General features: G+C 42.7%; 1 protein-coding gene across 3 annotated transcripts in view; it reads right to left on the bottom strand.

Annotated features, from left to right (window-relative positions):
- GRAMD1C (GRAM domain containing 1C) overlaps nucleotides 1-24,743 on the bottom strand; it is a 1,284,216-nt gene that overhangs the window by 176,258 nt on the left and 1,083,215 nt on the right. For all 3 annotated transcript variants that reach the window (XM_069202670.1, XM_069202671.1, XM_069202672.1), the window contains 2 exons: nucleotides 9,649-9,752; nucleotides 7,488-7,664 (listed from right to left, as the gene is read on the bottom strand). In XM_069202670.1, coding sequence (XP_069058771.1) covers nucleotides 7,488-7,664; nucleotides 9,649-9,752 — 281 coding nt within the window. The remainder of the gene's footprint in view (nucleotides 1-7,487; nucleotides 7,665-9,648; nucleotides 9,753-24,743) is intronic.

The raw sequence follows: 24,743 nt of genomic DNA, 5'->3' as shown, positions 1-24,743 counted from the left end.
GTGATAAGATTGTCTAATGTCTTTTGTTTTATCCAGATAGAATTTTAGAACTCTCTTTAGATCTAAAGAGTGTATAGCTGTTTCTGCTGGCGTGGAAGGCTTGGGGAAAAATGTAGGGAGTGAAATAGTCTGGTTAATATGAAAATCAGAAACCACCTTTGGAGAGAAACTGGGGTGGGTTTTCATAACTAACCTATTGTTGTGGAAGACTGTGTAAGGCTCTTTTGCACAGAGAGCCTGAAATTCACTTTTGTGCGCTGAGGTAATAGCTACAAGATACACTATTTTCCATATGATATGCTGTAGCAAAGACTTATCTATGGGCTCAAAAGGTGGACCCATCAGTTTTGAATGTACCACATTTAGCTCCCAGGGAATAGAGGGAGTAGAGGGTGAATGAAAAGGGGTAAAAAAAAAATCTTAAACCCTCTAAAAAATCTTTAACAGGCATTTGAAAAAAGGATTACTGAGTGTGCAAATTTCTATAAGCATTTATAGTAGCAAGATGTACCTTTATCGATGAAAACTGCAAATCTGTTTTTGCCAGATGAAGGAGGTAAGGTAAAATGACATTCTCCTGCCCCAGAATCGGATGCACAACATATAAAATCTTTTCCATTTAAACGCATATGTGCGTCTCGTTGATGGTCTTTTGGACTCCTTGATAATGTCCATGCATTCCTGCAAGTTACCTAAATGGCCAAATAGGAGAAATTCAGGAGCCATGCTGTCAAGCTCAAGGAAGGAAGGTTGGGATAGGGTTTATCTCCCCCCCCCCCCAAGTTTGTGAAGGAGATCTGGTCCGTACGGCAATTTCATGTGTGGTTTCTGTGAGAGATGAAGTAGGTCCGTGTACCACTACTGGCGACGCCACACAGGAGCTATTAGGATCATCCTGGTCCTGGCTCTGTAGAACTTATTGATGGCCCTTGGAATTAGAGGAATGGGAGGAAACACATACAGAAAGCTTTCTGACCGGTTGATAAAATGGGCATTGCCCTTTGTCTCTGGACGGTAAAACCTGGACGCGAAGCTTGGGCATTTTTTGTCTGCTTCGTCTGCGAATAGGTCTATTTGCAGTTGCCCCCATTCCTGAAAAATATTTTGAACAACATCTTCATTTAGGACCCAGTCATGATCTTCTGCATACGTGCAGCTCAGAAAATCTGCTTGAGTGTTCAAAGATCCTGGTAGGTGAACAGCAGATATCGTCAAGTTTCTGACAAGTAGCCACTTCCATATTGCTTGCACTTCCAATGATAGGGTCCTTGAATGAGTCCCTTCTTGCTTGTTCATATAATACACTGTGTTGGTGTTATCCGTTTGAACAAGCAGAGAGTTCACCTGAATGGAATGATGGAGGCATTTTAGTGCTAGATGGACTGCTCTGAGTTCCAACATGTTTATATGATAAAGTTGTTCCTTTTTGGACCACAGGCCCAGAACTTGTAAGGGACCCATGTGAGCCCCCCCAACCCTGAAAGGAAGCATCTGTGATCAAAGTCTGTGTCAGAAGTTCTTGGTGAAAAGACACTCCTATCAGTCAATCCTGTTTCTGCATCCACCATCGGAGGGATTGTTTGGCCTCCCTTGTGAGAAGGATCTTGTCGTCCCATTGGTCAAAATATTGAGACCACTGATCCTCCAGGACTTGCTGTAGAGGTCTCATGTGCAGCCTCGCATTGGACACAATGAAGATGTAGGAGACCATTTATCCCAGTAGTGATGCCACTTTTCTGGCTGGTGGACGAGGAGTGCGAAGGAGAATTTGACATTTCATGTCGATTGAGTATAACCTCTCCTCCGAAGGATACGCTCTTGCGTGGTTTGTAACCAGTGTCGCTGATAGATAATGGATGCTTTGAGTTGGTATCTGTGTGGATTTTTTTACGTTTACCTGTAAGGCCAGGGTTTGCAGAGTTTGGAGGCAAACCTGATAATGCCGTTGTGCTAGTTCTGGAGAGGCACTTTTGATCAGCCGGTCATCTAGGTATGGATAGATGAAAATGTGCTTCCTTCTCAGATGTGCAGCAACTACTGCCATGCTTTCTGATAATGATCGAGGGGCTGATTTTAGGCCGCAGGGTAAGACTTTCTACTGGCAGTGCTTGGATGCTACCCTGAAGCGCAGATACAGCTGTTTTTTTGCGATTGGAATATGGAAGTAGTGTGGGAAGCTGGCCTGGTGTGTGGTGTGTACCTAAGGTACTTTCACCTTATACCAGTCCCAGGTATCCCCTCTTAGTGTAGTGTAGTCAGTGTCTAGAAACTATGCTCTCCAGAGGTAGCTGTCGATGAGCAGCCAAGGCTTATCTAGGAGACATGCAAAGCTCATGCAATACCACTGTAGTCACACAGCACTTACACACCTGAAAGAAAACATTCAGTTGTACAAAAATAAAAGTACTTTATTTTTACAAAAATAAAAGTACTTTATTTTTGGAACAAATCATCACTAAATACTAGAAGGGAAACCCACCATTCGGAGGTAAGTAATACACTAAATATGTACTCTAGCAATCAGAAATAAGCATAGAAAATATTAGAAAACAAAGATAAAAAAACAATAGTAACCCTAGGGGGAGCACAAACCATATACTAAAAAAAATGGAATGCGAACAAGGTACCCCCACCTAAGTAAGTAAAATGTGTAGAAGAGAGCTGGGACTACTAGAAAACCACAGAGGTAAGTAACACAGTACCTCCCAGCGACCAGAAATGCAGGAGTAAATCACTGGATTTTCCCCAAACCACCCAAAAGGAAGAAAAGAAGAAAAAGAAGACACCCAGACAAGACCGCAAGAAAACCAGCGGTGGATTCCTGAAGAAAGAAGACCTGTGGACCAGGTCCAATAGTCAGTGGATTCCAGGAGGAGTAGGATCTACTACCCACCCAGCTGAAGTTGAGGTGTTGGTCGACGGTGATGAAGAACAGGTCAGCACTGCAACCTCCCTCTCCCAAAGGAAACCCTTTGTTCCGCCTTCCTGGGCTTGATTAAATCAAGCAGCAGGAGGGCAGAAACCTGTCTGAGGGGCGGCAGCAACTGGGCTGCCCGGAAAATCCTGTAAGACTGGTGGTAGCAATTGGGGGGGAGGCTCTAAGGTATTTCCACAATGCATGGAATCATAATTCCAATATTTGCAACAGTATTGGGGTATGATTCTTACATGTTTGATACCAAACATGCTCAGGTTCGGAGTTACCATTATGTAGCTAGACACAAGTAGTGACCTATGTCCAGCACACACGTCAAATGGCATCCCCACACTCACAAAGTCCAGAAAAATGGATCTGGAGTTTGTGGGGGCACCTCTGCTAGTGCAGGGGTGCCCTCACGCACAGGTACCTGTACCCTGCCCTCTGGGATGAGCGGGCCTAATGTAGGGGTGACTTATAGAGGCCTGTAGTGAAAACGGGTACATGCACCTGTTTCATACAGGCTGCAATGGCAGGCCTGCAGAACCCTTTGCATGGGCTCCCAATGGGTGGCAGAATAACTGCTGCAGCCCATAGGGACCCCCTAAAATCCCAATGCCCTGGGTACCTAGGTACCATATACTAGGGACTTATATGGGGGGACCGGTATGCCAATTGTGGGAAGAAAAAGTTACCAGCAACTAAATTTAGAGGAGATAGCACAGTCACTGGGGTCCTAGTTAGCAGGATCCCAGTGACCACAGTAAAACACACTGACAAACAGGCCAACAAGTTGGGGTAACCAAGCTAGAAATAGACTATTTTCCTACAAGTAGGCATCCTGAAGGTCTATGGAGCACATCCAGTCGCCCTGATGGAGTTGTGGGTAAATCTAATGAAGAGCAATCATCGTGAATTTTTCTTTTTGGATGAACTTGTTCAGGTGTCGTGTGTCTAAGATCAGCCGGTATTCTTGAGGTGGGCCTTTTTTTCTGGACAAGGAAATAACATGAGTAGACTCCTGTGCCTCATTGCGAGAGTGAAACCTCCTCTATTGCTTCTTTTTGTAGTAACATGTCCCCTTCCTTTCGCAACAAACCATGTTTATGGTGGAATATTGCCTTCAATGGTACTTCTGTTGGAGGGTATTTGAACTTGAGTGCGTAATAATCATTCTGACCAATATTCAAAACCCATTTGTTGTTTGTTATTTTGAGCCACTCTTTGAAATGCTTAGTAGTGCTGACCCCCACCGGAGTGGGAGACAGAGAAGAGGGTAGCTGGGACTCATTGTTTTGACTCTCCTTTGGAGGAAGAAGCAGAAGGACGTGTGCATTTTGTCCTCTTCCTGGTCGTCCAGTATAGTGAGACGACCGACCATATTGTTGTTGTTGTGGCATCCAGTGAGGGGTTTGAACCCTCTCTTACACATGGTGTCGGTCATAGGGCCTGTATCTTCTTCTGAACTCTTTCCATTTTTCTAGGCCCATAGCCTTGAAAGTGTCTGCTTCGGTTTTCATTCTGGCCATTTACTAGTTGGTATGTATACCGAAAAGAGACAATACGTTGAAGGGAAGATTCGATATTGTCTGCTGAGCTTCAGGTTTCAATCCTGTAAGTCTTAGCCATGATAAACGTCTCATAGTGACGACGTGAGAATAACCATGAGCGGAGAGATCATAGGCATCAACCGTTAAGCTAATGATCTGGTTTGCCACTAGATCACCCTCTTCTAAGATTTTCTGAAAATCTTGTCTGTCTTTAGGCAGTTTCTGTGAAAACCTAAAGAGGGAGTCCCACAGAGACCTGTTGTACCTGCCAAGCGACGCTGCTGCACTGGATACCTTCATGTAGGATGCCGAGGTATTACACATTTTCTTCCCCATCTAGTCAAATTGTTTACTATCTTTATCCGGTGGTGCCATTGAGGATGAAGCAGTGGCATGAGTCTTTTTTTGCAGCTCCCACAATCACCGAATCTGGGGGAGGATCTGATCTGAGGAATAAAGTGTATTGATCATGTGCCTTAATATTTTTCTGGGGTCTTGATGGTACAGCTCGAACAGACGCTGGAGCAAGAAAAGTCTGCATGGCAGGTTCAAGGAGGCAGAGTACTAAAGGTAGAACCAGTCTGGAAGAAGACCTGTGATGAAGAGTTTCAAAAATGATCGACGAAGTAGACATAGGTGTTGCAATTTTAATGTTTAGCTTCGTCGCCCCTCTGATGAGGACATCATTGAATGTTACCAGGCCTTCCACAGGGGAAACTCTAGGCAGAGGGGAGTCTGACAGGGGTGGTGAGTAGTACCTTATGGAGGAACGAGAAGTCAAAGACCAAGAAGGTGATCTATGTCTTCGAGACGTGAAATGGTAGTGGTGACGTGACCTGGACTGAGACCTGGTATGTGTAGATCTAGATGGAGATCTATGAGATCATGGGTGTTTACTTTGTGTTTTCCCTATGAGTGGACTCCTAGACCTGCGCAGCGTCCTTGATGGTTTAGGCGCAGGCATAGGTGTTCTGGATGGGGAATGATTTCTTGAATAATCCTGGAGTCTATCATCGTCGAGGGAGACATGAAGATTGTAGTGGGGACTTATCTGCCCCTGTCGCCATCTCTTCTTGAACAGATCTGATCTCTGGCAAAAGAGATCTGCTTCTTGACGTCGAGAATCTTGGTTACAAGGTCGACCTGGGCCTGTCTTTCTGCCGTCTGAGTCGATGCCGACAGTACTTGACGTCGACCTACTCCCAAAGTTGCTATTGGAACCTCAGAAGGTGGAGTAGATGTTGGTTACATTGGCGTCGAATCCTGCACTGTCGACATATCTTGTGGTGTTGGATTAGTCAATGGTGTGCCTTTCGCAGACGATGTAAGTTGTCTTGACGATGAGTGACCATGTTTCGATGGAGACCTATGCGATGTCGGCTGTGTCGACATTGACTGGATTGGAAGGCTAGATAGACGTCGATCGCCCATGACTCGCTGGTGACTTCTCCGACCTCGGTCTTGTCAACGTCAACGGTTGTCGGACTGGCCCTCTTGACTTAATTCCCTATGCCAACAGGGAACAAATAGGTACTTCTTTTCTCCTACCTATTGATTGAGGCAAGGAACGTTGTTTTTCTTTTGCCCTTCCTCAATGTTCCAGAGAGGAGGGCTCTCTAAAAGAGGTTTTTGACCCCAAGGCCCCTTGAAGGTCTCACCTTTCCTCTTTCTTGAAGCGCATGAAGTCTGCTCCTCTCTGTCCCTGAGAGTCCTTCTTGACAGGGTTTTACATTGATGACGTGTCTCAGGATTATGATAAGTTGGTAAACAAACAATGCAGACTGAATGAGGGTCAGAGATTGACGTCTTCCTTCCACAGGAAGGGCATTTGTTGCAGAGAGATGGCATTTTGACTCAAAAACTTTAGTTTTCGGTCAGAAAATTGTACTTTAAAAACATTGAGAAGTCAAATTATTTTTAATTTATTTGAGAAAATCACTTTTATTCACAAAAAAAACTGAGGAGCAAGTGCTCAGGGATCCTTTCTGAAGGAGCCGGAGAAAAGAACTGATTTAACTGCTACCTAACTATCACCTTTCTCTGACCGCTGAGACATGGTGAGATACTAGAGGACTGTCAAGCTTTTTTACGGCATGGTGCCGTTTATTTGCTTTACCATGTTAATCTGAATGCAGCCTATTGGCTAAAAAATAGTCTGTGCTTTTCATTACAGTTTTCCTTTCAATAAAACAGAGTACTGTTAAATCTATGGCTCCTTTCTTTCTGAGTTTCAGAAATTCTGGAGTTCTTTTTCATATTTACTAAAGGAAAACTTAACAAGAATTAGACCCGTTTTTACCTCTAACATAGGCTGCATGTAAATGAATATTCATTTATATATATATATATATATATATATATATATATATATATATGTTTAGATATGTATATGCGTTATGTGCTCCGGGGTACCGCATGCGGGTGGGAATAATTTAATGCTTATGACCATTGATGAAGATCCCCTGGAAGACAACTATAGAGTTCATAAAGTGATTTACATAAATTATATTTTATGTGAGATTCGTGTTCTGTGTCCTCCATATTGATGTCGTTCTAGCATAGGTTTTTGTTGTAAAACTGTCATAAGACTTTTTATCTATATTTGAGAGTGTTTTTGAGTGTTGGGTGGATGCATGTGAAATTGAGATCCCGCTAAGTGTGCTACATTTTGGGTGATAAAAGCGCATACTTCAAATAAATAAAATCATACAGCGTCCGTTATAGATCTTTGGTTATATTTAGGCGGTTGCTATATTTTACTGGCTATTTCCACATAAGTAAATCATAAGACTGAAGCAGTTACGACGACCCACCTACTATGATCTCAAAAAATACATAAATACATTGCTCACTCAGCACAAATGCACAAGTAACTATGCACTTGAGCAAGGTTCTTTGCAAGTGTGGCACTGAGTATTTTAGGCAGTTCCATTTGCTGAGCTGTAAGACGGTCCATGCTGTTACATGATCTTGAGGTGAAGGTAAAAAGTGAAGCAGAAGAGAACCAGGAACCCACTCACCCGAGGAATCCACACTAGCGTCCAGGTCCATGTCTCCAGAGGCCAGCTGGCCGCCATGCCTGAGAAGGTTCTCTGCCACATTCCTGTAGGAGCGACGCCTTCGCCGCATACCACTTGACTTCCCAGGTTCCACCAGAGACTGCTTTGATACAGATTCCTCCATTAACAGATCGGATTCTGAATTAAATATATACATATATATATATAAATATATATATACAGTTGTACCCTATCTGCTACCACATTTTAAGTTATCAAGAAGGTGTTTTGTAAACATGCAAGAGTTTGTGATATTTATTCAAATGTGGCCATTCATTAACTGTAATCAAATCTGCTCCAAACTTCGAATCACACTTCACAAAAGTTAAATGTAAAATACACACAGTGGATTATAGCTACTGCCACAAGTACACGCTTCCCGACATGCGGAGAAGCTCAAGGTTCCGGCAATACAAGGGTACTGAGCTCAGCTGGTGAACGGGACAATGATTTCAGATGGCAACAGAGCTCAAAGGGCAGGAATGAAGACGGGATGAGAGAACAGGAGATAGAAAACGTGGAAGGGATAAAACACAGGGGTATAGTCCACCCCTGCCAATATAGCAAACAACTAAAAATACAGAAATAGACCTGGACAAGTTGAGCGCTCCGTCGTTTGCCTACAAGGGGTTAGCAAAAGGTCAACCTTCGTCCTGGATACGGCTCCAGATCGAGCCTAAAATAAGCTAAAATGTGAACCCACAGCTCTACTACTGTTCGGAAGCTATAACGGGCGGGTGAAAGACTGAAGCGAAAAAGCTTCAGTCCAGCTCGCTGGAAGCGCTTTGGGCGTCTTTCTCCGAACACTGCTGTGCACAGCTACACTAACCTGCTCGCACACATTACACGAGAGGGAAGGGAAGGTTCTACAAGTCATCAATTTCAAAAAAGGAGGGGCAGAACGGGAGATTTGGAGAAAAAACGAATATCTCCTGGTCCAGTGTGTATTTCTCCCAATTATATACTCCACAAAGTTTACACACAGTTCCAAAATCAGAGAAAAAAAGAGATCGAGGGTTATAGTGGTAAAGACAGGTTTCCAGAGACAAAAAAAGGGGGGGAAGCAATATGCTTGAAGCAAGAGCCCTCACTCACCGTCCGGTGACATGCTTCATCATAGGGCTATGCTCCTCGTCAGGCCGGCACTGCAATGCCTGACGGGCCCCACAAAGGGGCTCTTTGCCGGAGATCTTTTAGGCAGTTGGTGTAGAGCCGGTCAGATGAAAAAAAGAAGAAAGAGGATTGGTATGGAAGAGATTAAAAATGACTAGGGGTAAAAAATTTATTTATTCAGATATTTAAACCCCTGGCATAGTTAAAAACATCGTTTTAGGGATATAGTAAGTTAATGTATACAATCCCTCGAAATTATAACAATTTTCACTAGAAATTCAAGTAAAAAAAGGGTACAAAAAAGAGTATACAGAATCACTGTGATACTCAATCAAGGGGTCAACATGTTTCTCGCTATATTGAGTTGAAATTGATCTCATGCGATTCATCAGGACCTATTTACGTACCTAATCCTTTATGAAAACTGCTTTGTGCATTAATTTATTCAAAACCCTCCAAGTATTACTGGTGGGCTCCCTCAGGGAGGTGGCAGGCTCTAAATTCCATTATGAATTGATATCGAACCACAAAAGTTGGCTCACCTGTGAGCCGTCTCCTTCCCTGGTGTTTCGAGGGATTGTATACATTAACTTACTATATCCCTAAAACGATGTTTTTAACTATGCCAGGGGTTTAAATATCTGAATAAATAATTTTTTTACCCCTAGTCATTTTTAATCTCTTCCATACCAATCCTCTTTCTTCTTTTTTTCATCTGACCGGCTCTACACCAACTGCCTAAAAGATCTCCGGCAAAGAGCCCCTTTGTGGGGCCCGTCAGGCATTGCAGTGCCGGCCTGACGAGGAGCATAGCCCTATGATGAAGCATGTCACCGGACGGTGAGTGAGGGCTCTTGCTTCAAGCATATTGCTTCCCCCCCTTTTTTTGTCTCTGGAAACCTGTCTTTACCACTATAACCCTCGATCTCTTTTTTTCTCTGATTTTGGAACTGTGTGTAAACTTTGTGGAGTATAAGGTTCTACAAGTAACAACACATGAAATGCTCACCTAATTGCCTGAAGTAGTCCTCCAGCCCGCTCAAAGAATTTTTCTCGATCAGAGCTCGAATCAGTCCCCAAGGCTGCTTCCTGTACTTGATGTCGGAGGAGACCCTGCAGCAGAGGATCAAAGCTTTTTTAACGTTTTGTACGGGAAGCGGCAATCCACATAAGGCTACATGAAATATGATTTCAATGTTATAAACTAGCTAAACTGATGTAATTTGTATCCAATTTTAGGGCACCTTCATAATGTTGTACTAAAAAACAAATTAAAAATAAAATAAACACAAGCGATGAAAAAAAAAGGCCGAGCTATTGGATTTTGTTACCATCATCTCACATGCACATGCATGGCTGGCAACCTTGTACTTGGTTTTCTACTAAAGAAAATCCATCAAAGATGGCCGTCGATACTTCCATCTCGAAATGCACAAACGTATCATGATGAATTTGCACACATGCCTTATAACGCTTGTGTGCACATGCATCGTGATGCATGGAGACCATTTTGTTATTTTTGATTTACTGTTCCAACATGATAGACTGCTAGGTTAGCAAAGCAGAAAACTAAGATCTGAGGTACAAACAGACGATATATGATCATTGTGGGGATTCAAAAGACATTCTTGCACTACCTGCAAGGTTTGGAGCCATAGGTCCTTTGAGGAGACATTTGACAGAGTTGCTGTAGAAAACTGAGTTTCACTTGTGACATATCCAAAGAGACATCTTGGACCATGCCTATGATGAACTGAAAAACACATATTAACTCTGGTTCTTTGTTCTGCCTGAACTTCTTACCTGAAGTAGTTTCAGCCTTTCATATGGCAAAGTCTATACCCTTCAGACTGAGTTTTACTGGTTGGCAAATGCTGCAACTCGGTTACTGTCATTCACAACAGACAAGAACATGCTCGCCAAAAGAAGACATGCCTGGGCCCTATTATCATCATATAAAGTACTCAGAGCACAGGAATATTTATCTGCATTTTTCATGCATTCGATAAAACATCAATTCATGATTTTGCGGTCGATTGAAACCAAGGATATGGCCCCTTCCTGGAAGAAGCAGTTCAGGACTCAATCTTGTCACCTCTGTGGGTACAAACAAGAGTCACTTGTTCATGTTTTTTGCGTATGCCCTGCGTTGGCCGAAAAAAGGAAAACATTCTTGAAATACATTTTTATGGCCCTAGGGATACTTTCATATAGGCCAGCCGTCATTAGCTGGCTGAGTGGCTCTTCAATTCCTCTTGCCTGTCGGGGGACCAAGTTTATGGAACAGACTTTAAAAAAAAATTCAAATATTGTTGAAATGGCCAGCTGATGGGCAGTGTTTTGGCTAATCACTGGAAACTGAGCAGGTGGCGATATGTCAAAGTCAAGCTTTAAGGATGAGCGAACACAAAAGCCTTTCAAAAGAAGATGCAGAATCTCCTTGTTAATTGCTTACTCTCCAGAATTCTTAATTTGGCACATTACACTTTCTTACATTCCTGCACCTTAACCATATTTTATAGCTGGCGGTTGGGGTATAGAGGGAATCATTAGTACACAGTATTGTGCCCCATTCAATAGTGAGGAGTGCTAGGTTTTTATCCCCACATGGAACACAGTAAATGCAATACATTTTATTATGTTTTTAGCGTCTTCAAGAAATGTATTACAAATTAATCTGGAAAACTGGATAGCCTAACATAGTGGCTATATTAAGCCTTTATATGCTGTGCACAATGCATTTAAGGCTCAGAGAAGGTTCTACATAAAATGCCACCCAATAGAGGAAGAATCTTTCTATTTTTCATTGTGGTGTTTTAGAAATTTGTAAGGATGTAAATAAAGGGCTGATTGATTGATTAATGTTTCTGGTCTATATTTTTCTTTATATTTTTTAATGTTGTTAAGGTTTTAATTAACTAAACATTAAACTTTACCTACCTTACCTATACCCTTCAGACTTTCTTCAATTTGCCGCATTCTACCAAGGTAAGAAAAGTGACTTACCTGTAATCCTAGTTCTCTTCCAGAAGTATCATCAAAGTCATAAGCACTGAATAGTCCAGCCAAAGCACAGGGACCTACAGCACTTATAAAGTACATGTATGTACACATACATCATTCTAAAAAATATTGCAGCATATAAACAAAGTTAAGACGTCCACATGTTATTTTCATTTTTAAATAAGAAAGCATTTACTTTCATGTAAGTCACCATAGAGTATAGGTGGACAAAGCAAACCTTTCCCAAACGTTCTTTAAAATGAAAAGAAAAGGAGGACAGAGCTAGCAAATAGGCTGCAAAAATACATTCAGCTAATGCAACTGGCACTGTGTCTATAAGAACCTCATAATACCCTTAATATCCCACTATTCTCCACAGGTGACAGTTAGGTTAGGTAATTGTTATGGGATAACACAGAAATCTGGGTAAAATGTAATGAGGGTTGTAGTATTTCTTGTCTGAAGAGGAGGGAGGATTGCTTAGGACTTTGATGAGGATACACCTGGAAGAGAACTACGTTAACAGGTAAGTAAATGTCCATACCGTCTTGTGGTACCTCTAGATGGCCATATTGTAAGAAATTAGCAGCCAAGTGGTCAATCACAGCGATGGAAGATTGGGAATCTGGACTCCCAGCTTGTAAAGGAGATCCTGCCTGCACAGCAACTTCCTGTGTGGGCCCTCGGATAGCTGAAGGTGGTCTGTGAACCACCAGTAAAAAGGCCAATTTGGCGCAATCAGTATCATTCTGGTTTTGGATTTGTGCAGCTTGATCAAGACTGCCGGAATAAGAGGGATAGGTGGAAAAGTGTAGAGGAATGTCCTTGATCAGTCGATCAAAAGGGCATTCCTTTTGACCATGGTTGGTGTTAGAAATGGGGTCTTTAGTTGACAGTCAGGTTACCCCCTGTTCAAGCAAGGACCCTCACTCTAGTCAGGGTAAAAGAGAATCACCCTCAGCTAACCCCTGCTTACCACCTTGGTAGCTTGGCAGAGCAGTAGGCTTAACCTCAGAGCGCTAGGTGAAAAGTATTTGTACCAACACACACAGTAACTTCATGAAAACACTACAAAATGACAACACCGGTTTAGAAAAATAGGAAATATTTATCTAAACAAAACAAGACCAAAACAACAAAAATCCGACATACACAAGTCAAGTTATGAATTTTTAAAGATTAAACTAAAAAATACCGCTTAGAAACAAAAATGCTTCGATGAGATGTTAACACGGCATCGTGAGGGAGTCGTTCCTAAAAAGCCGACACCAGCAGCGCCGGAAACGGAGTCATGTAGACCCCCAAGTACAGTACCTTTGGTGAAGAGTGAAAACAAGCCGAAGCGCAAAGTCGGGGATCGTGGCGTCTGTGCGAAACGTTGAATCCGTGCACTTCGAGCGGCGTAGGTCACGACGTGGTGCGGCAACTTCCACGGAGTCGCGGACTTCAGCGGGGCTGCTGTGGCGTCGGGCCTGCGAAGGTCACAGCGTAAGGTGCAGGCGGCGTTACCGGATTCAGCAGCGGCGTCGGTCGGTAGTCGTCCGAAGTCGATTTCCTTGGCTTCCACCAGCTTTCCTTTCAAGGGCCCAGGGACTGGATAGGGCACCACTTGTCAGAGCAGGAGTCTCTCCAGAGACTCCAGGTGCTGACAGAGAGAAGTCTTTGCTGTCCCTGAGACTTCAAACAACAGGAGGCAAGCTCTAAATCAAGCCCTTGGAGATTTCTTCACAAGATGGAAGGCACACAAAGTCCAGTCTTTGCCCTCTTACTCTGGCAGAAGCAGCACTGCAGGAAAGCTCCACAAAGCACAGTCACAGGCAGGGCAGCACTTCTTCCTCAGCTATAGCTCTTCTCCAGGCAGAGGTTCCTCTTGGTTCCAGAAGTGTTTCTCAAGTCTGTAGATTTGGGTGCCCTTCTTCTACCCATTTTAGTCTTTGAAGTCACCTTTCTTCAAAGGGGACTCACACCTACTTGTGAAATCCTGCCTTGCCAGGCAAGGCATCAGACACACAGCAGGGGGTTGGAGTCGGCATTGTCAGAGGCAGGCACAGTCCTTTCAGATGAGAGTGGCCACTCCACCCCTCCCTCCTAGCAGAGATGGCTCATCAGGAAATGCAGGTTACGCCCCAGCCCCCTTTGTGTCACTGTCTAGTGCGAGGTGAAAAACAACCCAACTGTCAAACTGACCCAGACAGGGAATCCACAAACAAGGCAGAGTCACAGAATGGTTTAAGCAAGAAAATGCTCACTTTCTAAAAGTGGCATTTTCAAACGCACAATCTTAAAATCAACTTTACTAAAAGATGTATTTTTAAATTGTGAGTTCAGGGACCCCAAACTCCACATATCCATCTACTCTCTAGGGGAATCTACACTTTAATCATAATTAAAGGTAGCCCCCATGTTATCCTATTAGAGAGACAGGCCTTGCAACAGTGAAAAACGAAGTTGGCAGTATTTCACTGTCAGGACATATAAACCACATTACTATATGTCCTACCTTATCCATACACTGCACCCTGCCCTTGGGGCTACCGAGGGCCTACCTTCGGGGTGCCTTACATGTAAGAAAAGGGAAGGTTTAGGCCTGGCAAGTGGGTACACTTGCCAAGTCGAATTTACAGTGTAAAAATACACACACAGACACTGCAGTGGCAGGTCTGAGACATGATTACAGAGCTACTTATGTGGGTGGCACAACCAGTGCTGCAGGCCCACTAGTAGCATTTGATTTACAGGCCCTGGCACCTCTAGTGCACCTTACTAGGGACTTACTAGTAAATCAAATAGGCCAATCATAGATAAACCAATTACATACAATTTACACGGAGAGCATATGCACTTTAGCACTGGTTAGCAGTGGGGAAGTGCTCAGAGTTCAAAAGGCAACAGCGACAGGTCAGAAAAAAATAGGAGGCAGGAGGCAAAAAGATTCAGGATGACCCTGCATAAGCAAAAGTCCAACAGTTGGTAAAATTTAGAGGCATAGTCGTGCCTGTTTTTGTTTTCTGCATCAGCAAACATGTATATTTGGGGATAGCCCTATTCCTGAAAAAAATCCTCCAGTACTTTGTTGTGCAGCACCCAGTCATGCTTATCTTGAATAATAAAACTGAGGGAAACTGCATCTGTATTTTGAACACCTGGAAGGTGTACCGCTGTAATTGTTAGGTTCCTGGCTATGAGCCATTTCCATATGGTGATTCAAGCGACAGAGTTATGGAATGTGTCCCCTCCCTGTTTGTTCAAGTAATGCATTTTTGCAGTATTGTTGATCTAAACAAACAGGGAGTTTGTATTTATGGAAGGAATGAAGGACTTCAATGCTAGGTGGACTGCAGTTCTAGGAGACTGATATGGTAAGATGCTTCTTTGTTCAACCATATTCCTTCAGTCCGTAATGACCCATGTGAGCACCCCATCCCTGGGAAGAAGCATTTGTGACAAAGAGTTTGGTTTGGGAGATCTTGGTGGAAGGGGATTCCCACTTTTAGATTTTTCGACTTGGTCCACCATGAGAGGTCTGGAGTGCAGACTGCAACAGTTAGTATCTGTTTCCAGCTATCAAGTACCGCTTCCACTGATCCTTCAGACACGGTTGCAGTTGTCTCGTGTGTAGACTGACATGGGAAACTAAGAATATGCAAAATACTGTTGATCTCCGCAGGGATTCTATCGGTCCAGCTGAAGGCTGATGAGTTCACAACAGAGTGAAACATTTCAGGTGGATAGATGACAGTCTCTCCTCCAAAAGATATACTTTTGCGGATTGGGTATCCAGAACAGGACAAAAATATTGTATCTTTCGGACAGTATGTACTACTGATTTGTTTTTGTTGACCTGAAGATCAAGTCATGAGAACATGTTCAGACAAATCTGGAAATGCTTTAGATTTGTTTCTGAGGACGGACTCTTTATTAACCAATTGTCTTGTGGTATGTTTTGCTTTCTTAAAAACAGTGACGACAGCCATGCATTTTGAAAATATCCTGGGTACTGACTTCAGCCCTATCGGATGAACTGTGAATTGAATATGTTTGAAGCCTACTACGAATCATAAAAACGTTTGATGTGTCTGTACGACCGGTATGAGGATATAGGCATCTTGTAGATCTATCGCATATATCGAGTCTCCATGTTGTGGCCGGGGATTAATTTGGTGTAGTGCCAGCATCCTGAACTTTTAATTTTTTTAATACATTTGATTAGATTTATTAAGTCTTACATGGGTCTGAATTCTTGTTAGGGTCTTTTCTTCCAAACCAGAAAGTACCAGAAGTAAACGCGCAATCCTTTTTGATAGAGCAGCACTTCCTTCACTGCTTTCTTCAGCATCAATGTGTTGAATTCCTTCTGAAACAGATCTGATAGTCCGATGGTTTGGTTGGTGGTACTGAAAGAGGAGGGTATCTGAAACGTAGAAAACACCCATTCTGCACAGTATTCAGGACCCATTTGTCTTTAGTTTTTTTGCACCACTCTTGGACATAACTGTTTATACTTCCTCCTATTGGTGTAGTTGACAGGGAAGAAGGAAATAATTGTTTTGCTGGAGATTTTCCTGCAGACACAGTTTGTGGTTGTTGGAGACCTCCTCTTCCACTATAAGATTTCCTGTGGTGACATGGTTATCTTGGTTGCTGGTGCTGCTGTTGGTGCAACCAATGAGGGGTTTGAACTAACCCTCTGAAAGAGGTCTGTTTTGCCTTCGGAACTCCTTTCTCTTCTCCAACTGATTTTAAAGTGTCCATTTCAGACTTCACTCGCAAAATGTCATCATCTGCATGTGACCCAAATAATATAGAACCAGAGCATGGTAAATTAGCAATCCTCTATTGTGGTTCCAGTTTTAGGCCGGACAGTGTCAAGTTGCGTCTTGGGGAGATGCCTTGGTAGTACCCATGCACTGCCATGTCTGACAGTTCTTCTGCTGCCACAATAACTTGAGATTTCCATTCTTTCATTAAGGACTTCCTGGAAGCAAGCAGCCGCTGCAGTCATCCTTTTTTGTTATCAGGAAGCAATGAGTGTAATACCTCTGCCCCTGTTCCTCCTCAGGCATAAACTCCACTGCTCCTTTCAGAAGAGCTTCCACCTCCTGCTGAAGTCTTGGTAAATGGTCTCAGGTTGGACAAGATGGAGTGAAGAGATGAAGGGGTGGAGCTTGATAAAAGAATAGGATGTGGCCCTTTTCTACAGTTTGAACAACCCAATGGTCCAAAGTGATACCATCCAGGCCACAAGAAAATGAGAAACCCGTCTACCTATAGGCTCTGTGTGAGCTTGGGGAAGCAAACTAGACCAGCTTCCCTAGGGGTGTGGTCAAGGAGGAACAGGAGAAGGCTGCTCAGTGGATCTGCGAGTTATGGACCGTCCATTAATTCAGCTAATACTGCAAATGGTATAAGTTAATAAGATCAATAACGGACCTTGAACAGCTGACTGAATTCATGGATGGTCAATTACTCCATGGAGGAAGAGACTAAAGCTCTGCCAATGAAGAACGCATCCATTCTTTCAGAAGGTTCTTCACAAGATGGCCATCGATTATGGATTGGCAATTTGGATCCCAAAATAACTGACTAACACCTTTTGAAACTCCTTCAAAAATGTAGTAATGTAAAACAGTTTAACTTTCTGTTCCACAAGTCTGGACCTTTGAAGGGGCAGCCTCGAGGATACTGTTTTGTCAACTCTGAAACAAAGCAGGAAGCTGAACAAGCAATACACTGTTTGAATGGAAAGCTGGCTCCCTCTAAAAAGCTGGTAGTGCGATGGGCACATGCACAAATTAAGAGATACGATAACCACAAGAGTGAGAAGATTCTCCCAATCAGCCGTGAATTTTTTTAGATCACATTCTTGACTCTCTGTGTTATAATTTGGCCCTAAGAGTTAGTACTTCACTCTGCGATAGTCCTGAAAAGGCCCACAATTGGAAGGGGCCGCAACGCGTCGAACTTTGTTTTAGGGAGAGGTTGTGAGAAATACTAAAGGAAACCTATAAGGAATGCCTATGATGCACATCTTTTTCTAGATATAAACAAACAGTAGGTGTTGTATTGAGATGTGTACATGATATAACCATCTCTTATGTGGATTAGTATCCTAAAAAGTATAGTTAATAACCACATTTCGTGAAACTTAGAGGATGACTGAATTACTTCCTTTTTTGTTGAAATGTCTAAACAAATGTTGGTGTTGATTTATGTTTAGTATTGTGATTCCTACATAATAATGTGTTTTATATGGAAAACATATCTTGCATTAAAATATGGTGACAAGGTTAAGATGTTTGATTTAGGCAGTCTTATAGTCTGATAAAAAAAGAAAAAAAAAAAAAAAAGGAAATGCAGAATATAGAATCCAGTGATATAGTTTCACATTTGTATTGATGACTTGATTTTTTCCTACTATTACAATACTTTTTTGTATTATACTGCAGGCAGCATTGGCGTCGGGGAAGGTTGCATGGGCATGACTGGCTCCAGTCCAGATCTGTGATCGGGTTCACGAGGGCCCACTGGAGCTCAGACAGCAGCTGTTTGCGTGGAACCTGATGGGGCTCCCTCTGACCCTGCGGGATCTAAGATGCTCCAGATGGGTCAGCCCGCTTGAATACATGGCGCATGGCCTTGGCTCTTTTACCTGAGTGGATGTCGCTCCGACAAACACAAGGAGGTGCAAAGTCAACGCAGGTGACTGCTCCAAGAACTGTGCTGAAATGCCAATGTTCCGAATTAGTTGCTTCGGCCGACAGACGAGAAGACATCGAAAAACAGTTCAACTTCTTATGCTTCTTCTTTCTCTTCCCAGAGTGTCCCGAGGACTTCAAATTGGACGAAGTGAGCTTGGGGTTCCTGGAGTATGTCCTCAATCGAGACTGAGATTTACAAGGAGTTGCACGATGCGGTGTCACCTGCTTGCACCTTCAGGGACCACTTCCTGAAAGCCTTCAGTACCATGGTCCGCCAGTCCGAGCATGACTTGGAGTCATGGTTGTGCTCGCGACACCATAAATAGTCCAAATGGGGATCTGTAGCTGACATGATGCGGTGCCAGGCATCACACGGTTAAAAAATTGTCTTCCTCGAAGACATCTTCGACATATCAAAAAATATACTTGACAAAACATCGAAAGAATTCTGTCAAAAACCGACAGGGGAATAGTGTGGAAAGAAAAGAACTGCCGCCCTTGCGCCGAGGTGGTGCATATATATATAGGTGACCGCAACATCACTTCCTGTGTGAGCGATGCTGTGGGGTACAAAATGAAGCCACCTGACAGCGCTCAGGGGCACTGCTCATGCAAAAAATGTCTAGATCCAGTCTGACACCTGGGAAATTCAAAGGTAAAGAATCTGTGGCTAGATGTCTATATCAGATTCAAAGTTTGAAAAAAAGGTCACTGTTATTTTTTAAATACAGCACTGTTTTCTTTAATCAAAAAAGAATGCATTAAAAAACAAACTTGCAGGCCACCATCACTGTGATGTCTACCAATCTGAGAGAGCCGTGCTATGTGACTTGCCTCATTAATATACATTAGGTAGGTCAGATTGCAACCTATTTTGAATTGGATTTTTATGAATTGACTTAGTAGTACATCCGCCGATTTATAAAATTCCTGTGTCTGCAAATTGCAACCATTCACTTTGACCATTTTTTTAAAAACATCATGCCATTTCACCCTGCTTGTTGTAGTAGCACATGGCAGCAGCATTGTTCATTAGAACCTGCACTAGCCTTCCCCTGACACAGCGGACAGCAGAAAAGCCTTCAAAGACAGAATGGCTCGTGGCTCCAATAGGTTGATGTGGAGCTTTTCTCTGTACTGGAGAACCAAGGCCTCTAATCTTCAAGTGGTGGAAAGTGGTACGCAGCAGAACAGATTCTAATCGGTTAGTCACCACTGCAGGTTGTGAGCTATTTCTCCTGACAAGTGAGCAGTGTCAGAAAGAAGGCCTTCATGTTGGGCACACTTGAACTTTATGTTCCATTTTAGGGCTCACCACATGCCACCTGTTGTAGCCGACAAAGAGCATGCACAAGGCTAAGAAGCCAAAGAGCCTCGGAGCCACCCTCATGTGATTGCAAGATCAAGCTAGAAATATCAGAATCATAGCCTTCACATCTCAGACGGTGGAGGAAAAGCCTTGAAATCCACCATGTAAAGGATTACCCCAATGAATGGAAGGCTCTGTGATGGAATTAGAAGCGACTTCGGCTCATTGAAGGAAAATGTCAATGATGTTAGGTGTTCCACTGTCCACAAATGACTGCGGTGAGCACACTTGCAACAGCCAGTTGACAAACTTCCGACATACAGGAACATATATTCTCTGTAGGTAGGCAACAACCACCCCCAACACTTTTGAGAAAACAAGAGGAAAGCTTGTGACACTGAACAAGAGCATGGCGAAGAAAATAAGTCTCCATCTCGATGACGGAGAATGATTCAAGCATGTTAATCTATGAAAGTTCCAATACTGGAGTAAGAAAATAAGTTACTTACCTGGAACTGTAGTTCTCCAGTATTTGAATCTTTCATAGATTCACATGCTTGAATCTCGACGATGGGGAATGATTCAAGCATGTGACTATGAAAGGTCCAATACTGGAGTAGTTGAAAATAATTTTGGCCCACCTTGAAGCACAGGCAATGTCAGTGGGACTACAAAGAGAGTACAAGAAAAAGCACATAATGCAAGCCCAAGGACACATGGGTCCTGCACAGAAAGGATCTGAGCCACTTTTGAGCATTCTGACTGTGTCCTTCTACAGAAAGGCATTAAAGCAAATGAGGTCCAAGACAGGTCTCAGGTGGGAATAACAACCTCTTCCTTTCACCATGGCCAATGTCAACTCTGTGGCACCCTTGGAGAGCAAAAGGCATACTTCCTTTAGCCGTGCCTTCTTTGCACCACAAATTAAGTCTACCTTGAGTCCTTTCCAATATCTGCACACAATACTATTATAACAATTTTGTTTTCTGTATTAGATGACTTTATATATACTATATAGTGCTTCAAAACTCAGATGCTGTGAAATAAGTTACTTTTTGTAAGGTACTATTTTGTAACATTCTTTTGCATGGCTAGTTAAGTTTATGCAGTGCTTATAAGAACTCCCTCCAGACCAGTCTAGAATCAGAATCATTTGTAGCTACAATAGCCCATAACTGGTATCAGGTGGCATTACACAAGATAAAAAGACTCCAAGACTGATGTCATGTTTGACCATATGGAGTGTGTTGGTGCCAACGATGCCAGTTACAACCTGATTTCCTTCCAAACATCGAAGTAGATATACAGCATATGGAACACCTAGTATTACTGCAGAAAAAGACAAATTTAGAAATCCTTGAAAGAGGAAACAGGAGGATGATATGAAATCGGTAGGAGATAAACATTCATTAGAAAAAAAACATTTCCAAAAGGTAAGAAAATTACTTTTCTAATGAAGGATACTTCAGCTTTTTCGTACATGAAACACTCACAAAGCATCCTTCCAGGAAATACTCAGAGAAGCATTGGAGAACAGCCCTGCCAAAGGGGGTGACATTCTCCTGTCCTGGAAAAAAAGCCAAAGGCATAACATGACTGATGTTTAACTCTGACACAAATTTTGTAAGAAAACCTTGAAAGCTGAGCTGGAACTCACTAACTTCCCTGACTGAGGTTTGGGCTAACAAAACACCATCTTCAAAGATAAGGATTTTAGTGAAGACGAATGAAGGGTCTCAGATGGAGGGACCATGACAAAATGAAAACCAAATTCAAATCCCACGCTGCAACAAAGGTTGAGAGATACTATTTATTTTGCAATCCCTTCTGAAATCTAACAACTACTAGAAATTTAAATACTAATGCATGTAAAAGGGTGAAGACAGACTTTGATGCCTAATAATCCTTAACTGCCCAAATATTAAGACCTTTCTGTGGGAAGGAGATCCTAAACTCTAAAATGAGCACAGTCTACCTATAGGATCAACAGAGTTAGTAAGGTATACGTTTGCAAATCTCTATCTACTAGAATAAGCAGACCCAGCGGAATGGCCCCCTTGTCACAAACACAACTTCCCTCACCCCCTCACCAAAGGAGCGAAGCAAATTGAGTTTTAAGATTTAAAGCATAGCCCCCAAATATGGGCATCACTGCATTCCCTTCTTCTGTGGCAGAATATCCTTTCATCAGCATAAGCTGATATGAAGGCCCCAGACTGAGATGAAGCAAGTCTGGGCAGTATGGCCTCCTGATTCAAACCAGAGCACTCAGTACAACATGTGCCTTGTAAAGGTGAATCAAGTGTAGAATCTGTACAATTAAAAGAAAAGGCATAAGGAATTAGGTAAGTCCGCTGCAACACATGTGCATCTTCCAAAGATCATGTTCTTGGAAATTCTAAAAACAGGTTGCACTTTATGGTTTACCTTGTGGCAAACAGATCTATAGACGAAGTGCCCAAACGATGAAAAAGAATGTCACTACTTTCGGCTGAGGCCCCACTTGTGAATGATGGATGACATCCTGATCAGAAAAGGCATCATCAAATTGTTCTTACCTGCCAGATTAGCTGTTGACAGTCCACGCTTCTGGCTAATGACCCAGTTTCAAATCCTTGTGTGCACAACATAATAGAGCCCACACTGCCCTGTTTGCTCAAACAAAACATCACAGATGAACTGTCCAATAAAGCTAGTTTGATAACCCTCAAAACAAGACCATTGATGTGATCACTGACTTCCAAAATGGACAAGTGAGCATTTATCAACAAGACCTCCAGACAACCACCCCAACTTTGGAGACAAAGATTATGGTCATACGAGGAGGTATGAATTTAAATATTCAAGTGATTTGCCCACAATAGCAAAGACTGAAACAAGTGGGAGGGAACCGCAACAGCATCCTTCAGAATGACTTAATGCTGATCGTATTGTCTCTTCACACACTCCTCGAATGGATGTATTGTTAGATGCACTACTGGAGTTATAAAAGCACACATGACACCCAAAGAAAACATTGACGAAAGCAAGCAGTTTGGCAAGTTAAATCCTCAAAATTCAACACCATCTTTGCTATATGAACCTGCCTGTTCTGAGGAGGAAATGTCTAGAGGAGGTTTGGCATAAAAAATTGCTCCTTTAAATTTGAAATATTGTCATGGAATAAGGTGCAACTTCTTTACAATGAGAGAAAAAAATAGTTAGTGCAAAAGCATGACTAGTGAAAAAGCTTTCAAGCAAACCACTGGAGAAAGAGATCTCAACAACCAATTGTCCAAATTTGGATAAAGAAAGTTGCCCTGACAATCAGTCTTTCACTTAGACGTTGATTGGGAAAGGTCAGATCAACAGAGTCCAGCCCAAAAAGATTGCTTTTGCTTTTAAGTAAATTCTGCCTTGATTTATGTATTTGTGGAAATTCAGACTTTTTTAAGTACCAATCCCACTTCGTACTCGCAGTTTTAAGGATGGATTCCTAAAAGATTATAACTCCCAAAAAAATCCAGTCTCCAGTATGAAGGAAAAGTATATATTCTCTATCAGTAAACAATGGTGCATTCATAATCCATGTTCTGAATAGTCTAAAGTTGTGTCCACATCCTATGCTGTCTAATACAGTCATTGAGCACATCTATTCAAGGTAGTGAGAAAGCTGCGGCTTGATATTATTGAACAGAAAAAGTGTTACCGATGGTAAGTAAATTCTTCTTCTAACTGATACTTCTAACTGCAGATTCCACACATTTTGAAGAGGTACCGAAGCAAACAGTACCTTCCAAATGGAGGCGGGCCTGCAGAGTGGACTTAGCACCAGAAGGTTCTGCAGGACCGAGTGGGCAAAATGGCCCTCACTGCAGAATTGAACATCAAGACAGTAATGCCTAAAAAAGGTGTGGACTGATATCCATGTGACCGCCTGGCTGATGTTCAGCACCACAACACCTCTTGCCACTCTAGTGCACAGAACAATCCACCTGGGACCAGGCTTGTTTCTAAACCACCCTTCCTTTCTTAACCTGGCTAAGCCAAAAAAAAAAAAAAACCTCTGATGATGCCTCTCCCCCTCCTTAGAGGGATGTGGTGGTGAGAAATAAGGAGGGGAATTAAACAGACTGTGTCACATAGAAGGGCTAAACCTTAAGAAGAATTATGAAGCATCAATTTTTTTAGGGAAAAAGTGGTATATGTTGGCTGTACTGACAGCCCAGGGAGCTCACTTACCGAAGAGCAGAAGTAATCGCAATGGGAAAAAACGCTCTAATGGTCAACAATCTCAGGGAACAGCTGTGCATAGTTCAAATGATGGGTGCATTAATACATGAAGGCCAGCTTAAAGTTACACTGTGGCATGTTAAAGGGTGCAGGAGAAAACATACCTTAGCCCTTCAATAATAAAAACAAATCACGATAACCATTGGGTTAAAGAATGATGGTTGATTAAGCAAACACAGAAAGGCTGAAAGAGCTGACAAGTTAACGGTGCCCACAGCAAAGCTTTGCCTGGCCCTGCCTGAAGGGGTTGAGGCTGGCAGCCCAGAAACCTTTATCAGTGACCAGAATAAGATAACTTGGCAAATGGGCACTGGGTGTCAGTTGGCTATTCAAGCACTGTCAGTTGGTTCTGCTTAATCTCTACACATAGAGTAGTACGTTGTGGAGGTTGGTCTGCAGGAACCCTTTGGATGCCGAGACAAGAGGCCCTTCAAAAGAGGTGTACAAAATGGGCAGCAAATACTCAGGCTCAGCAAGAGCAATTATCAGGCTGTCTTGCCCAATCTAGAACTACTAGAAAGAGTTTAATTTGGTCATTCCCGACTCAATACAGAACTACAGTACAAGTGGGAGTGGTGTAAAAGCATTTAGAAGAGTGAAGGCCCCTTGTAGGCAAATGCGTTTCCTAGGGAGGACTGTGGCAGAAACTTCAGCATGCAGTATTAGCAACACTGCATACTCAACACTGGTGAATAAATCAACCCAAGGCATGCCACACCGAGTGAAGATGCTTCGAACCACCTCTAGGTGCAGACGCCATTCAAGCTCACTTTCAACAGCTAATCATCGAGGAATGGGAATACATCTATCTACCTCAAGCCT

The sequence above is a fragment of the Pleurodeles waltl genome, chromosome 8, assembly GCF_031143425.1.
Source record: "Pleurodeles waltl isolate 20211129_DDA chromosome 8, aPleWal1.hap1.20221129, whole genome shotgun sequence".
NCBI classification, from domain to species: Eukaryota; Metazoa; Chordata; class Amphibia; order Caudata; family Salamandridae; genus Pleurodeles; species Pleurodeles waltl.
This window is presented reverse-complemented; position numbering and strand designations above follow the sequence as displayed.